General features: G+C 41.1%; 1 protein-coding gene across 1 annotated transcript in view; it reads right to left on the reverse strand.

Moving 5' to 3' along the window:
* Nucleotides 1–210: 210 nt before the first annotated feature.
* LOC135214958 (uncharacterized) overlaps nucleotides 211–16,116 on the reverse strand; it is a 33,548-nt gene continuing 17,642 nt past the window's right edge. The window contains exons 3-12 of the mRNA XM_064249449.1: nucleotides 11,837–11,891; nucleotides 10,082–11,115; nucleotides 6,860–6,980; nucleotides 6,086–6,240; nucleotides 5,740–5,922; nucleotides 4,885–5,282; nucleotides 3,931–4,162; nucleotides 2,405–3,185; nucleotides 2,043–2,169; nucleotides 211–937 (exon numbers count right to left, since the gene is read on the reverse strand). Of these exons, the coding sequence (XP_064105519.1) occupies nucleotides 758–937; nucleotides 2,043–2,169; nucleotides 2,405–3,185; nucleotides 3,931–4,162; nucleotides 4,885–5,282; nucleotides 5,740–5,922; nucleotides 6,086–6,240; nucleotides 6,860–6,980; nucleotides 10,082–11,115; nucleotides 11,837–11,891 (3,266 nt within the window). The 3' untranslated portion in view covers nucleotides 211–757. The remainder of the gene's footprint in view (nucleotides 938–2,042; nucleotides 2,170–2,404; nucleotides 3,186–3,930; nucleotides 4,163–4,884; nucleotides 5,283–5,739; nucleotides 5,923–6,085; nucleotides 6,241–6,859; nucleotides 6,981–10,081; nucleotides 11,116–11,836; nucleotides 11,892–16,116) is intronic.

A 16,116-nucleotide genomic window follows, 5' to 3' on the forward strand; every position in this document is an offset into this window, starting at 1 on the left:
TCACAGTAGATGCACGTGACTTCATAAATAAGCGAATCCCACAGGAAAATGATAGTCAGAAATCCAAGCGCTTTCGTCTTTACTAAGACATTGTCAAGGAGCTAAAGACGAAAGCGCTTGGATTTCTGACTATCATTTTCCTGTGGGATTCGCTTATGTATGTATATACGTATGTATCAGTTTGACAAATGTTATCAAAACAACTACGACAAAATTATCAAAATTCTTTATTCATTGTAAGTTCATTCTTGATGGGGTTTTTCTTTAAATACAATTTTGTGTGGTATTATTCGTGTTATGTATTATACATTCATACACTACTTTAGATTAGTAGTTATGTTTTGTCAAACAGGTATTCTCCTTACACTATTCCCTTAACAATGCATATTATTTTCTTAAAGAACTAGAAATGAGGGGTTCCTTCTTTTTAATTAATGATTAGTCCGCACGCAGAACCTTTCCAGTTATGTTCGCACAAGTGTGGTTATTTGTCTCGTTTACTCCCTGTTCAGTAATGACAAAATGAATATTACGAGATAACTTTGGCAGTGACAAATCCGCGCCCATCCAGGCAAGTCTAGTGTGGCAGCTTGACATATCGCAACAATAAACAACTATGGCACTTTCCACTCGACCAATTCGACATCATCAGCAACCTTGCATAGACCAATCGTCTCCTGTCTTTAGAGTCTCTAGTTAATATTACGGCTACGTTTAAAGGCAACGAGTATTATTTCTACGCTCTCTCTAACTTCTCTCATAGCTCTTGCAGCTCGTCTTGAATGCAACGATTCGTCTGGGCGTCGAAACGATACGCTTTGTTTTTGCACACAAGGTCAAGGCGGTTCAGACTGAAGGAGGTCAGGTCGATGGCTGCTCCCAAGACCTCCATGGCGCGCGTCGTCCTCTCCGATGCTATTAGGCGCTCTGCGGAGATCTGTCAGACGGGAAAGACATTACAGTATCAATACAGACAGGCCAGAATTTCTCTTGATTGTCTATTTTAGGCATTGCAATATCAAAGCTTAATCGAGCTAGAAATGGGGACTGATCAAATTCAGTAGAATAGTCAGAATCATAAGGAGACAAAGATATTTCTAAGAAGAAAGTTTTAAATTCAATTCTAATACTAAAAAGAAAAAGTGATATAGAGAGTAGCTAAAAACCATATCAAATACAGAATTGGAAAATAATGAATCACACTGAAAAACTTATGATAAAAATAATTTCTTTCTAAACATGAAGAAAAACTCTTGTAATTCTAGGCAAAAAGCAATCAGAATAAAATTAACTAGTTTAAGGTTAGGTGCATGGTCACTTCCCAAATCTGGAATTTTCGCAAATTTAACGTAAAAGAAAGTTTAACTTTCTAAAAACAAATATCTTTCAAGTTCCTCGATGGACTAGTGGTTAACATTCTCGCCTACCGGTTCGATAGTCCCGAGTTTGATTCCCCACTCTGCCAACGTCGAGTCAGAGGAATTTGTTTCTGGTGATTAGAAATATTAATTTCTCGATATAATGTGGTTCGGATCCTACAATAAGCTGCAGATCCCGTTGCTAGGTAACCAGTTGGTTCCTAGCCACATAAAAATATCTAATAAAATCCTTTGGGCCAGCCCTAGGAGAGCTGTTAATCAGCTCAGTGGTCTGGTCAATCTAAGATATACTTACGACATGGTGGCGTGATCTCTTAGGGTGAGTTTACACTAGGCTTCACCGCCCGCTGCATACGTAAGACTCATCACCAACTCTTCCCAAATTCTTGTTAGCCCCACCGACTGGACTGCTCATTAGGGTGAGTTGCTGGTGTGGCGTGAGTCTTGATGAGAACTCCAGTAGGCAGGGCTAACAAGAATTTGGGAGGAGTTGGTGATGAGTCTTACGTATGCACTGTGCGGTGAAGCCTTGAGTAAACTCACCTTTACAAGTAAAACATCTAGCAATGACTGGGGTTGAGAACACGAAATTGTCTTATATTTTCTGAGTTCTCTAATGAATAACCAAAAGATTTAGTTTTGGGTTTTTTAAAGGATATTCACCATAAGAGAATCTATGTCCGTTTCGACAACCGGCACTTGAACGTCGTCGTAATAGTAGTCCTCCAGTGGTTCAAATAGCCCACCAACTATCCAGGTCACTTTCACCACACTCTCCTCTTGACCTGGTCTGGAAAGTAAGTTTAGAAATTAGAGGTCAGATGATACTGGACAAGTTCTTGAGTCACTTTATTGGCTAAGATTTCAAGTAAATAAATTTACCATCAACTGATGTATTCTATTTATTAATGTATTGATGTGTTTTCTATCAGAAAGGGACCCAGTCAGAAATTACAGATGGATAATACTTTTTTCCATCTTGAAAATAGTAATAGCCTCGGCTACGGGTTAGGTTTTCCACGTACCTTTGTCGACATTTTGTCTTGGGAGTATGACAAGCAAGTTTCTTGCAGCTCTCAAGCATCAGCAGTAGCTCATACAGAGCTTTCTTGACTTGATCGGCATTCCTACAATCATCAACTAGAATGTTCAGCTCTATCGCAGCTTCCATGACAGCCGTCTCTGTCTCGTCAGCTTTCTCTCTTCTGGTTACATCGAAAGGGTGCTCACCCTCCGCTCTTTCCCGGCCTCTTTTCGGTTTGGATACCTGTGGAATCACCTCTCGTTCACCGGTGATTTTAGAAGACTCTCCACTCATCCCTGGAACAGAATTAGCTTTGGGCACGAGGGCTGCATGGGAATGGAATCTTCTTTTACTGCCTTCCCCTAGAGTTACAGAGGCTCGAGATACCACGGGTGACATACTAGTTGCCAGTCCCCCTTCTTCGCGTATTTGTTCCTCGGCGATACCCTGTGGTACCCTCTCTGTTGGATGCAGAACTGACTCTGGTCTAATCTCATGGGAGGCACGATCGTCACCTGACCTGTCTCCAGGCTTAGTATAATCTGCATCACCTTGACCGAAAACGTCATAATGGTAAGTTAAATCTTCTTCGCTCAAGTCTCCTTTTTGATGTTGAGGAACAAAAGAAATCTTATCTGGTTTGCGTTTCCGGTCGCCGTTAGTTTTGTGCTTCTTTCCTTTGGTTCTGAAGACGTCAGCCACTGTTTCATACTCTGTATTCTTAGGGTTCTTTGCTGATCCGCCTGCAGCGCCTTCGTCAGGTTTTTCGCTCGGAATCTCCACTGCAATTGTTGAAAAGAAAATCGTCAATTACCCATCCAGTCTTCTAGATAAAAAATAGTATAGGCAATAAAAAAAATATTGCCCATTATAACAACAACTGTCTTCAGAAGGTACATCTCAGTATTCAAGAAATATTTGGATTTTTTTGTGTAACCTGAAAAAGTTTCATTAAAACTCGTTTCCATTTGCCCAAAAATCTAGAATTTAGTAAGTGATTTGAAGAGTGTTATTAGAAATTATTTTCCATTATTTTCCTTTGCAGATGTAATGAATGAAATTCCCATCTCTCAGAGTTCACAAAATATTCTCATAATACCAATCATTATTTTCAATACAGCAAGCATGTTAAGTATTTTCACAGCAACTGTGAAAGACACTGATTGTTGTTGTGCATAATATCTTAAGAGACCGAATTTACAGTTGTGATAAGAGCTTAAGCCCGTGTCTGCCCACTCGAGACCTGTGAAAGCAAGGCGCTTGCAAATGGTGACACCGTAGGTACACCTATGCACAGGCCTCGTTTCCCCAAAATCCTTATCCATAGGCTCACAGGAGATTACAGTAAGGTCGTTTGCCACACACTTAATGAGGTTCTTGAGCAGGAATTAGACTCAGGCTCTGATACCACTGCACAACGTTTGATTCTAGAAGATTATGGCATCATTGTAACAATCGAATTCTTAAACTAAAATATTCTATTCTTGGAAATGTATCTATCAGTGGAAAGTTTTTGTTCTACCTTACCTGTTGGCCTGACTGTGATCACATATTGGCAGGTGGCTGAAGTCTGCAGATCCTGGTCAGTGGCTTTGCATTTCCTGACGAAATGCTGACCTCTCTTGATCTCTTGCATGTCGCACGTGACCTCAGCTCGATCTCCATTGACGTTGAAGAAGACTGGTAGAGGAAGGGAACTTATCTGGTCTAAGGATAAGGTCACATCATCGCAGTCGTTATCTCGAGGTACTGGGGGCTCCTGTAAGAAATAGCACAGCATTAGAGCTGCCAAGATTTTGGATAATTGAGTAAATATGCTTTATCAGATGACTTGTGTCACACGGACAAATGTCTTTTGAGGAGGTTGTGTTAAGTGCTAGCAGTAACAGGAATTTTCTTCTTTAAAAATCATCTCCTCCTCATCTGTGTAAACTTGAGATGTAAATTGAGTTATTCGTTTTTTTAACTAAAGCTCTTAAATATTAAACTTCTAACGATGAAAGACCCCTTGAAAAAGGTCTCGGTATATATTTAAAACGAAATAATTAAGGTAGAGCATTACTTTATGCCACCAACGTTACCTCAGAACCAGCCATATCGTGTTACATCTAGCAATTTGCATTTAGGTAACCAAAGACTCGAGTATTATCTCTGGTGAGCCGACATTATTCAGCGAGGGAAATATCTTAGGAACTTCTTGGTTAATAGAAGATTCGTATCCTACAAATATCTTAGGAACTTCTTGGTTAATAGAAGATTTGTATCCTACAAATATCTTAGGAACTTCTTGGTTAATGGAAGATGCGTATCCTACAACAGTCAGTAAGTCCATTTGCCAAGTGGTTCATTGTTTTAGTAGCACATCACGTCGTGGTGCCCCAGAAAATGAGTTATCCCCTTGGCAAACTAACTGTTTAGTTCAAGAGATCATAAAACGACACCTTTCCAAACCCCAGGCACCCAGAAAGCACCCAGACTTACAGTGGAATAACACCCGGAAGGACTTTTGTTCCAGGTAAGGGCTGGAGAGCAGGTGAGGAAGACCCGGTCCATCTCGGATTGCCTCAGCACCAGGCCCGGGTCACATTCCACCTTGCAGGATGTCCCCACCGGATAGAGTTCCAGCGACGAGGAGACACTGCGGGGTCGGATGACACCGTCTAAGGGTGCGTCGTCCTCGGCGACGGAAGGAGCAGGCTCGTCCTTCGGGATGAGGTCCCTACGAGGTAGGATTTCAATCGACGGGGGTTCACAGATCAGGCGTCCTCCGGGGACGTCCGGAGGCTGTGGGCAGCTACCTATGGGAGGTGACGGAGGGCGAGCTGGGTGAAGAGGTGTCGAAGGAGGTGGTGGTATCTCGGGTTTCTCTGACGTAGGCTCTGTGGAGGACGGTGACCTTAGAATTCACACATGTACAAGAAGAAGAAGAAGAAGAAGAGAGCACTGGTCAGCTGCTCTTTCTCAGGGTGTAGGGTGCGAATGTAAGTCTCTGTTTTATCCAAACAGACAGGATTTTTGGAAAACTATTATGGGTAGTTGTTTTTGATTGAGCTGGCCTTTTGCCATCACGGGCTCTTGCTCGTAGAGCAGCCCGAAAAAAATGATGGGGTTTATGAATTGTGAGCAGTTTTATCTAATCATATTAATGTACAGATGGGAAAAGTAAATTTGGATATAATTAAGTAAACCATAAAAAAAATTGACATTATTTTACAATGCTATATTAAAAGAGGGTAAATGGGACGTACAGCAAACCTAACGGTCTGATGCAATGGGCTAAAAGAAGTCCCTGAAGCAACTGAACACAACTGCTGAGTGCATTCCTCTATATCATACCATTACAACGTGGAGGCTGGTGAGTCCAACGAGGCCTGCTGTGACCTGTGCAGGTCGTGACTGAGCTGCCCTGAAGAAGGCGCCCTCCTCTGCATACCCAAGAGCATTTGGAACCCCAGGCACGCCCTGCAGTGCAAGTGACCTCGCCTCCTTCTACCTCGGGTAACGACGGGCACTTTCGAACTGTGGTGGAAGAAAGGAGAAAGTTCGCAGCCCCTAGATTAATATTCCAGGAATCAGTGCTTATTCAGAATGTTCCATTCCAGTTATTTTCGATATGAGGTCACCCTTCCCCGTGAAGAGAGAAAATATATTACAGGACTAATCGTTCAGACAGTCAATTTACCTTCGACGTCGTAACTGACGTTGCACGTGGTGACGGGCGTGGACGTACTGGAATCGGATGTCCAGACGGCGATGATCATCCTGTACCGGCCCTCTGGAAGGAGGCTTCCAGGAGCGGGTCCTTCCGTGACGACTGTCCGCAACTCGGGTATAAATCTTGAAGAGACGAAGTGTTTCGCGTAACTGATCTGACTTGAATCATGGAGTTATACTTTCAACTAGTTAACACATAACCTCTGCGCGAGACAGGTAACTTTTTCTTTGACACATGGAAGTCCCTTCACCAACTGTCAATACTTGAGTCCAGACATGCGTTCATGTCATATTTACTTAATATTTTATCTATTTAACCGATTAGATCGGCTTAGACACAAAGAAAACAAATCTGTGAAAAGGACACAAGAGTCGTTTCCAAACCAGAAAAAAAGTTTTATGTGAAGTTACTAACTGCCTCCATGGCCTTTTGAAATGTATAAGTAGCTCCATGTATACATGATATATGTATAGAATTCTCCACCTTCTTGTATACATAACCACCTTCTTGTATACATAAATGCAAACAAGAAGGCAGAGAATCGTATGAAAAGACAATCGAACCTGGTCATCACAAAGGTCAATTGTAATTGCTCCCCCATCTCGCTTTATAAAATAAAGCGAAGTGTTACTTTGTTAGAGAACTCGATAAAAGACAGAGAGAGAGAGAGAGAGAGAGAGAGAGAGAGAGAGAGAGAGAGAGAGAGAGAGAGAGAGGATTCATCATCGAAAGGAAACGTACCTTGGTGTACAAGACAGAGGCGACGGAGGGTACGCGATGACGCAATCGGACCCCCTGGGTGCTTCCACGCGAGTGTCTGGAGGGCATTTGATGCACGGAAGTTCCTCTCCTCTTCTGTCGCCTGCAAGAAAGCGTAGGATTAAACTCTCGTTAAGTCCATTGTCCCCACAGCCGACCAGCAGAAAGATCCACGAAAGTATACAGACACATCAAAGATCCAAATGCAGTTGCGCAAAATAATTTTAAATAACTTACACCACATACCATTAATATTATTAATAAAGTCCAGTTTTGACAAATTTAACCCCGCACTTCGCTATATTTTCTCTTTTAGTTTCAGCTGCTTTTCGAAAGGAAATTTCAGTTCAATGTCTATTCTATAAGTAACATTTAACAATTCAAGACATTCAATGAATGGGGTTTTAATTCACATGCATTCGTCATGAATGTTTGAAGACTAAAGTTCCTGAAATATCAGAGGTTTGATTAAACTTCCTTCCAACATTTTTTTTTAATTTTACGGGAAAGTGGAATTTCGCTTTCGCATAGTTACTGTTACTCTAACCTAGTCACAAGAACGTTGAAAAATGTGTGAAAGTCAACCTTTGATCGCACCTAAGCTTCAAGTAACATCAATTTTATTTAGCATTTTTATGATTATTATTGTTATTATTATTCAAAACACTCAGAATTGAATATCTGATCTTAGCTGGTATTGCATATCCCACAACAAATGTACAGAGAGAGAGAGAGAGAGAGAGAGAGAGAGAGAGAGAGAGAGACTGCTCCCTTTGTGTGTGTCCTTATTTAAAGAGATACGATTGACTCGACAATTATTTTGGGACATCATGATTTTAGCCCACGGACACATGGCGGTGCCCCATTTACATAATATACTCAGCTGCTTCATATGTCGCAGGCATTTCCTGTTGAATCTCAACAACGCGGATTCATGCACCCACACACATGATTGATATAGATTTACAACTTACTGTCAGTCTTTTGAATGATGACTGCGTGTCCTGAAGAGTACAGATCTACTTAGAATGATTACGATAACTTTATATGAAAATTGACATGTCAAGTCTAACCTTGAAGTCCTCTAGACGTCTGTGCATTATGAAGTTTGCAGAGGAGTTACGAAATGAAGCAATGATATACTTTCTCCTTTTAAACCCTCGCGTATTAAAACCCGTGGTATTTTTTTGGCAGTCAGTCAGGGTAAATTTTCAAATTTTGAGATTTTGTTTGTGATATTATGGATGTTTGGTTCCAAATGAAGGTCGTTTACCTTGCAGAATACAAATACCGTCACCTTGCATCTCAATTAACAAGAAACTTGAATATTATGTAGAAACGAAGCTTCCTTTCACAACAGTTGTTAAATTTCATTGCTTATCCAGTAATCAGGATGTCATGTTTGAGTTCAACGTCTGTCTATTGAATTGAGTAGAGAATTTAGGCCAAGCACTGGGGCTTATGAGGTCGTTAAACGTTGAAACGGAAGTTCACAGTAAAGGGTTTGAAAGGTGTAACAGGAAGAAAACCTTGCAGTTGCACTATAAGGCAATTGTTAGGAGAGGGTGGAAGGAAGGGAATACGAAAGGAGGTACAGTGAAAGGACGAGAGGGTCAGCAGCTACGGGCCGAATGGACGCTGCAAAGAACCTTAAATAATGCTCACAGTGCACCCTGGGAACGTTTGCATATACGTCTGGCTATATGCACGAGAGAGTGTCCTTTTAGCTGGCTAACCATTCAAATAAGAAGTTGAAATGCTCAGCTCTACCACTGACTTACAGAAGGCAAATGACCCTTTCGAATCTGATTCATAAAAGACAAATTAAATCTTCTTCGCCACTTGTCATAACATTCTCGACGATCGTAAGAGATATAATGACGACGTCTGCTGCCTCCTAACAACCCCACTAATTAGTCAATTCAACAAGAACTTAACAAGGGCAGTCTAATTGCGTGGGCGTGGGTATCAGAATTGTCAGGAGATAAATTAGCAGGATGTTGCGCCTGAAATATTTCCAGGCAGCTGTCCCGTCCCTCTTCTGAGCTGTGGTTCTTTCGTCATTCGTTTCGTTGACGTCAGAAAGTTGCTTGGATTGATAATGATAAACGTCACCTTAGCGAATGTGAAAAAGAAAAAAAAAATTGTGAATATGATTAGACTTATTTCGAAAATGCATTCTTAGTGAGTTGTTCAATATCTATCAGATCGGAGACAATCGAATAACTGCCATTTGGAATCGCCTAGATGAAGGGAAAATTACAGAGCGATTGATTTTATGAATTTCTGTAGTTCCTGATTCAATGCAGTACACGCTTAAACGATTCTCCAAAGAGTCTGCATACTTACATAAGGTTTAGTGGTCTTTGTTTGAACGTAAAACACGTTCTCAACAATGATTAAGCAGACGAGAGAATCTCTTCAGATGCTTACAATTTCCTTAAATGTCAACTCCTAGTTAGCCAAATTACAAACCGAACAGTGGTAAATCAAACTCTACGGACAGCGCCTACCATCTTTCACACACAAATGATTTCTTCATCCTCTTTTTGAATTGATCTTATTCCACTGTTTTGGTGGCTGTTAAATTTAGCGAGGCTTTCTTGTGGTACGATAAACATTCTTTGGCAGTTAGTTTTGATAAGTAATAGTCTGTATTCTGTAGAAGTATAGCTGGATCGATAACTGGTATCTTTGATATCTTCATTAGTTGTCTAGTATAGTGACAAGCTGAGCGATCTTGTTTGGCATGTTTTATGACCATCGACTGGCCTACTGAGGGCCTATTGATTTTAGTCTAGTTAGCAGCTATTTGGGTTTACTCAAATGTTTATTAAAAACAACAAAAGGGGTTTGGGGGGATGGCGATAATTCAAACCCCTAAGAGTCCCTCGGAAGGGATTTAAGGTTTGGAATGGGGTAAGAAGGCTGGTGAAAGAAAGGTATAAGGCAGAGGACTAAAGAAAGGGACAGACCCTTATGTCTTTTAGTGAACAGTTTAGTGCTTGTTGTTTCTTTCTTTTGTTTTGTTGTGTTTATCTTATCATAAGTCATTATAGTCGCTAGTTTTTTAAATAATGGATTTTAGGCTTTTCATTGTCAGTTTAGCTAACCGTATATTTCACTGGGTGTATAATCGAGTTGGTAATTTGCAAAATTTTTTTTAGCACATTTTGAGTAAAAAATCTTTATTAGATAACTTACCTTTGGTAGAGGGAAGCTTATTCAAATGCTCTTCGATACTTGGCTTCTGAGATCTCCCCGTAGACCCAATGGATACTCTGACCGACCCCAGGTGATTCTTGACAGCCGGGATAATAGCACCCGAGGGAAGCATGGAGGAGTCGTGAATCCTGGTTACTGGGTGAGAGAAGACGTTAGAATAAGCAGGAAAACCGGCTCCCAAAACCTCCCCCACAGAAAGGGGACCTTTCTCCTCACTGCCGTGGTATTTTCCGCCGCTGAAGACAGTGTGGCTACTGATGACTGAGTGGACAGGGCTGAAATTGTTCCGACTGTGAGAAATACTCGTAGATTTTATCTCCGTGTGATGGAATGGTTCTCGATCCGTCTTGGTACAATTTTTAGGGTCGGTGCCTGGGACGCTCGTGGTCCAGACACTTGGGGTAAACGAAGGACGAGTTGGTCTGACGTGAGTTCTGACCACTGTCGGTCTTCCAAACACCTCAACATCCTCAGGGACGTCCTTCACTGGGACGACGTTATTCCTGACTATCTTGTACTGGCGTTTCCCGCCGTTGTGACCCGTCACTTCCTGATGACTACGATGGTAAGGATGTCGACGATGACCTCTAGTATGATGTGAGGAGGAACGCGAAGGCTGCGCGTGACGGGAACCGTGTTGGTAATAGTTCATTCTCCCTCTCAAGTGCCCCACCCTATTGACCAGCTGCGACCTGAGCTTCTCCATCAGGTTGACCTGGTCCCTGTAGTATTTGTGGAAGGAGCTGATAGCCGGACTTCGGTAGGGGTCGAAGAACAAATTAGTACCCCCTTTTGAGGACTGGTGGAGAGCGTGGCGGAGGAGACTCTCCCATAAGGGATTGGCGTAACTATTCCGGCTTCGCCTGGGTGAAGTTTTCTTGTGATGGATCGCGCTAGACCGCCTTCCTTTCCGAGCGGCGCGGCCTCGATGATGGGACGATAATGCGCTCCGCCGGTGATGGAGGCGCTGGGAGGACCTGTCCAGGTGCGAAGCCGACGCCATTGGGGTGTCTCTGATGGGGGAAGGAGAAGGGGGAAGGATTGGAATGAGGAAAACGGATGGTGAGAGGGAGAGAGAAGAAGGGGCACTGCGACACGAATGGACACTCGTGATGATGATTTAAAACGTGTTTCTCAGCAATTATGCCTGAATGCTTTCACGAGAAACAATATTTAGAAACTCATTAACAAACCTACTGCAATTAGCCACCATCTTAAAAACAATACCCTATAACCATATATAAATTTTTTTTACATTAATATTCGATATTTAGCAACATTAACGGTACATCTTAGATTAAGGTATTTTTAAAAACGAAGTTTATTTTGACTTGTGAAGCTAGGACTAACAACTGTCTAGGATCAGTGTTAGGGAAAATACCAAGTTAGAATACGCCATCAAGGGAAAATAGAAACCATCATAGAAAAAAATTGCAAATAAAAAATCAAGATTTCATATTCCTAATCCACTGTACATTTGTTATAAAATGTATAACATTCTTGGCAAGCTTATCACAGAAGAGGCAATCAATATGTCATATGAAAAAGCAAATCATCATAGTAAAAAAATGGCAAATAAAAAAATCAAGATTTCATATTCCTAGTCCACTGTATATTTGGTTAAAAACATATAATTTTCTTAGCTAGCTTATCACAGAAGAGACACACGACGCTTTTTATACATTCAATATACAAATAAGCAAATGTAAAAATGTAAAATAAATCACTACCTACTTTTCTCTGTCACTTTTATCATGGTGTCCGTCCGCTCTCACTGCCTCCGCGTGTGCTGTGGACAAGGAGACGTGATTATTGAGACTGAAAATATTATGAAGAAATTAAGCCTTAGAATAGCCAATGCTTCCATACCTGTCTCCTTTGATTTTTTTTTTTTTTATAAATCCCCCTTTCTAGACGGTGTTGGGGTTAACGAACGGGATCAGTCACCAAAAAAAAAAAACGCTTCAGAAAAGAGAGAGAGAGAGAGAGAGAGAGAGAGAGAGAGAGAGAGAGAGAGATAAAAACACACTTTCAGATGAGGGAGAGAGAGAGAGAGAGAGAGAGAGAGAGAGAGAGAGAGAGAGAGAGAGAGAGTGTTAGTACAAGGAAAGGAGGAGTTACGTAAACAAACGGCTGGATTTGCTCACCAACCCCTCCCCTTGTGGGGGGAGCCCAACAAACCCACGCGTGTGCCACGGCGACAGAATAAGGGCATGGGGGACCCCGCTACGATAACATCGACTATACCATGTCACTGACAGACGGGCATCAGCTCCGGTGGGAGATGACGGCCCGCGATGGTGATTGCTGTGATAGTGACGAATATGGCGGCAGCGATGGTCAGATTTCTGCTATAAGAGCTGTAGTGGCGATGATTGTGACGAGCGGCCGTTACGCTGATTCCAGAGATGATGGATGAAAAAGGAAGCTACACTCATATCGGGCCATATGGGATGTGATGCTGTATATATATATATTGGGGAATCATAAAAAGGATCTTGGAAAGCCAGAAGAGGTTATATGGAGGTCTGGAGACGGGTCGACTATGGTGAAAGATAGATAGATAGATAGACAGAATTTTATTCAACTCTCTGGGGAGCAAGCGAGAGTAACGAAGACAGGACCAGGAACTCAAAATCTTTTGAGAGAGAGAGAGGAGAGAGAGAGAGAGAGAGAGAGAGAGAGAGAGAGAGAGAAGAGAGAGAGGACGAGGTCTGCTGTAGAATCTGGCACGCTTTAAAATGATGGAAGAGATCCACTTGATTACGACGAAGCTATGAAATTCTCTCCCTCTCCCTTTTTTTTTTTTTAAAGAATTCTCACCAAATCAGGATTTAATGTCATGTTGATTTTTTCTTGTTTTCTCGGGTATGTCTAATTAAGAGCGTTTTTAGCTTCTTGTCCCATTCCCCCCACATCCTTTTTTTCCAAATTTTGTTTAAAGATGGAGAGGCCATTGGAACGAGTAAATGGTGCCCTCAGCTTGCCCAGTTGCGGTGTGGGTGGGGGGTTGGGGGTCGATGGGGTGGGAAGAGTAGTATAATCTTCAAAGACGAGATAGATCTGTACCTTGTAAGGGACAATTTTTTTCACCCTGATAACATCAAAATGACTAATGAGTAAGATGCCTCAAAAAACAAAGAGACCAACATTTTTCCATATAAGTAGAGATAGTTTATTATACAAGATGTCTACTGGCATAACAAGGTTAAAAAAAATGACAGAGGGGGGGTTGGGGGGAGGTGGGAGGGTCTTGTGAAAAGTGACAGGAAAAAGTGGCCGTTTATGGATCGCTGGTCTTGTGGAAGCCGTGATTATTCTTTTATTTTCACTGTGGCATTGACAATTTACGTCAGAATCTGTACAGTTGGTTGTAAAAATTCCAGTCAATGTTAATATTAGCGACGCTGATTATCACTTCCCAGTAGATGTTAATATTAACAATAAAAAATACACTGATCACAGTAATAACTGCGCCGTAGAACTATGAGAATGACGGTGACAAACATATCAGAATCAGCTGTTCTGATTCGTCTGTCGAATCTCATTATTTTGATTGAATTCATTTTATTTAATTCGTACGAAAGTCATCGTCCCTACAACGTCCTCTTTTGCCCTAGATGAAACAAATGTCATGATGCCCGACACAAAACATCTTGGGAAGTAGGCCAAGTAGGCCTATGGAACTGAATTCTCTTCATTGTTCTGTTAAAAATCCTTATCATAAACTCGTCGTCCTTCATAACACTTTTGATGCTATTTTGTCTCTTCTTCTTCTTCTTATAAAAAAATAAAGAATAATAATCATGAATTTGAAGACAAAAGCCATTACTCAAGCTATGTTGAAATTAGTCAACGTAATATCCATATGAACTTCGCAAGATTTGTCCATTCAATTGAAGGAGTTGCAAACACAATCGCCCATGATGATATAGTTTTTGATGCTGAATTGATAACTGAAATGTTACAATTAAAAATGTTTATGCTGGAAGAAGACCTTCATTAATACAGGTATTATCGAAAATGACGGCTATTTCAGTCGCGTTTATTTTGTGTAGAAAAATAAGAGAAACTTCTATACAAAATAAACGCTGCTGGAAGAAGAAGAAGACCTTCATTAATACATGTTTTATTGTTAATGATGGCTATTTCAGGTGCGTTTAGTTTGTATAGAAGAATAGAGAAACTTCTATACAAGGTATACGTGGCTGAAATAGCCATTATTTTCAATAAAACCTGTTTTGATCATGTTGTTATAGTAGATTCATATCACCCGTGCATCTGATGCCTAGGCCAATTCCTTAGGACGCTCCTGATTGGCTGTTGATAAGCCACTCACGGGGTTGGAAACTCTCAGTCTCTCTCTCTCTCTCTCTCTCTAGAGTTCACATAGGCAGGATCACCTCTCCCGAGGGATACTTTTAAAAGACGTATCCCTAATGAGAGGTGGAACATACATCCTGCTTATGTGAACTCTCTCGAGATAGACTGAGGAGAGTTTCCAGCCTTGTGATTGGCTTATCAACAGCCAATCAGGAGAGTCTCATAAGGGACTGGCCTAGGCATCGGATGCACAGGTGACGTGAACCTACTATAAGTTTACACTGAACGTCTTGTTAATCATAGTTCCTGCCAACATTGCTACTTTATAATATTAACTGCTTTGGCTATCCAAACATTGCTACGGCTATACGAGTTACAAAAACTATAAAGTTTTGTAGTGTAATGCCTGCCAGAGTCTCTCTCGCTGTTCTTGTCATTAATACTTCACTCGCGTCTTTTTTTTTTTTTTTCAAGCTCTTTCACAGCTCGCTACCACAATACTAGTACGAGAGACAACACCAATAATTTATGGGATGGGTGTTGCCTTAGGACTGGAAAGGGGCGTTCTCTCCAAGAACAAGATCTTTGTTATCTTTCACCGGCTTTTGTTTGTGTTTTATCTCTTTTTTTTTCGTTTTCAGAATCTTTTTGCAAATTCTCTGTGAAGTATAATTAGCATTCCGGGGCAGATCTGGCGACGTTTGATAGCTGAGGAGAAGGTGAAGTTTTGTATATATATATATTATATATATATATAATATATATATATATATATATATATATATATATATATATATATATATATATATCTGCCTCTCTTTTTCCTATCTCTCTGTCTGTTTCTTTCTCATCTTTATTCCTCTCTCTGTCTGTCTTTTGACATATCTCGCTCTCTCTCTCTCTCTCTCGCTCTCTTCTTTTCCTATTCTCATCTCTCTCTCTCCTATCCTTTCTCTTTTTCTCTCTCGTCTTATGCCTCTTCACTATTTTTTTTTTACCACTCTGTCCCAGCGTTTTTTTACCCCTTCTCTCTCTCTCTCCTTTTTCCAATCTCTTTCTCTAGCTCTCATCTTGTCCTATCTCTTTCTCTTTTTCTGTCTCATCTTTATACCTATTCATTCATATTCTTTTGACCAGTCTGTCCCAGCGTTTTCCAATCACTTTTCTCTTTACCATCGTTATCCTCTCTCTCTCTCTCTCTCTCTCTCTCTCTCTTTTCTCTCTCTCTTTCTTCTTCTCTGCTTCTTCTTCTCTCTCTCTCTCTCAGTGCGCTACACGTGTAGTACCTGGCAGACATCGCGATGATTAACTTCGGATTTAATGATCTCCGCGAGGCTTTGGAGATTCTGTCTTGGCAAAACAACTGCTGTATGGCAAGGATTTATACGGTACTACTACACCTCACGAAGACACCCGCCCACACTTTCAGGAGAGAGAGAGAGAGAGAGAGAGAGAGAGAGAGAGAGAGAGAGAGAGAGAGAGAGATTATTATTATAAAGGTAAGATTTACCAGCCCAATGAGTCTAACTAGACTCTTACGGTGCTGACTCGAAAACATTTGGGAGGAAATTATTAAAAAATACGCACATAAAATGCGTGTCTACAAAGTGGAATGGGATGTAATGGTAGTTAATGATAAATGAGGATGATTGTTAAGCGATAGATGAGGTTGAAGTTAAAAATATGAATAG

This window comes from Macrobrachium nipponense, chromosome 46, assembly GCF_015104395.2.
Source record: "Macrobrachium nipponense isolate FS-2020 chromosome 46, ASM1510439v2, whole genome shotgun sequence".
NCBI lineage: Eukaryota > Metazoa > Arthropoda > Malacostraca > Decapoda > Palaemonidae > Macrobrachium > Macrobrachium nipponense.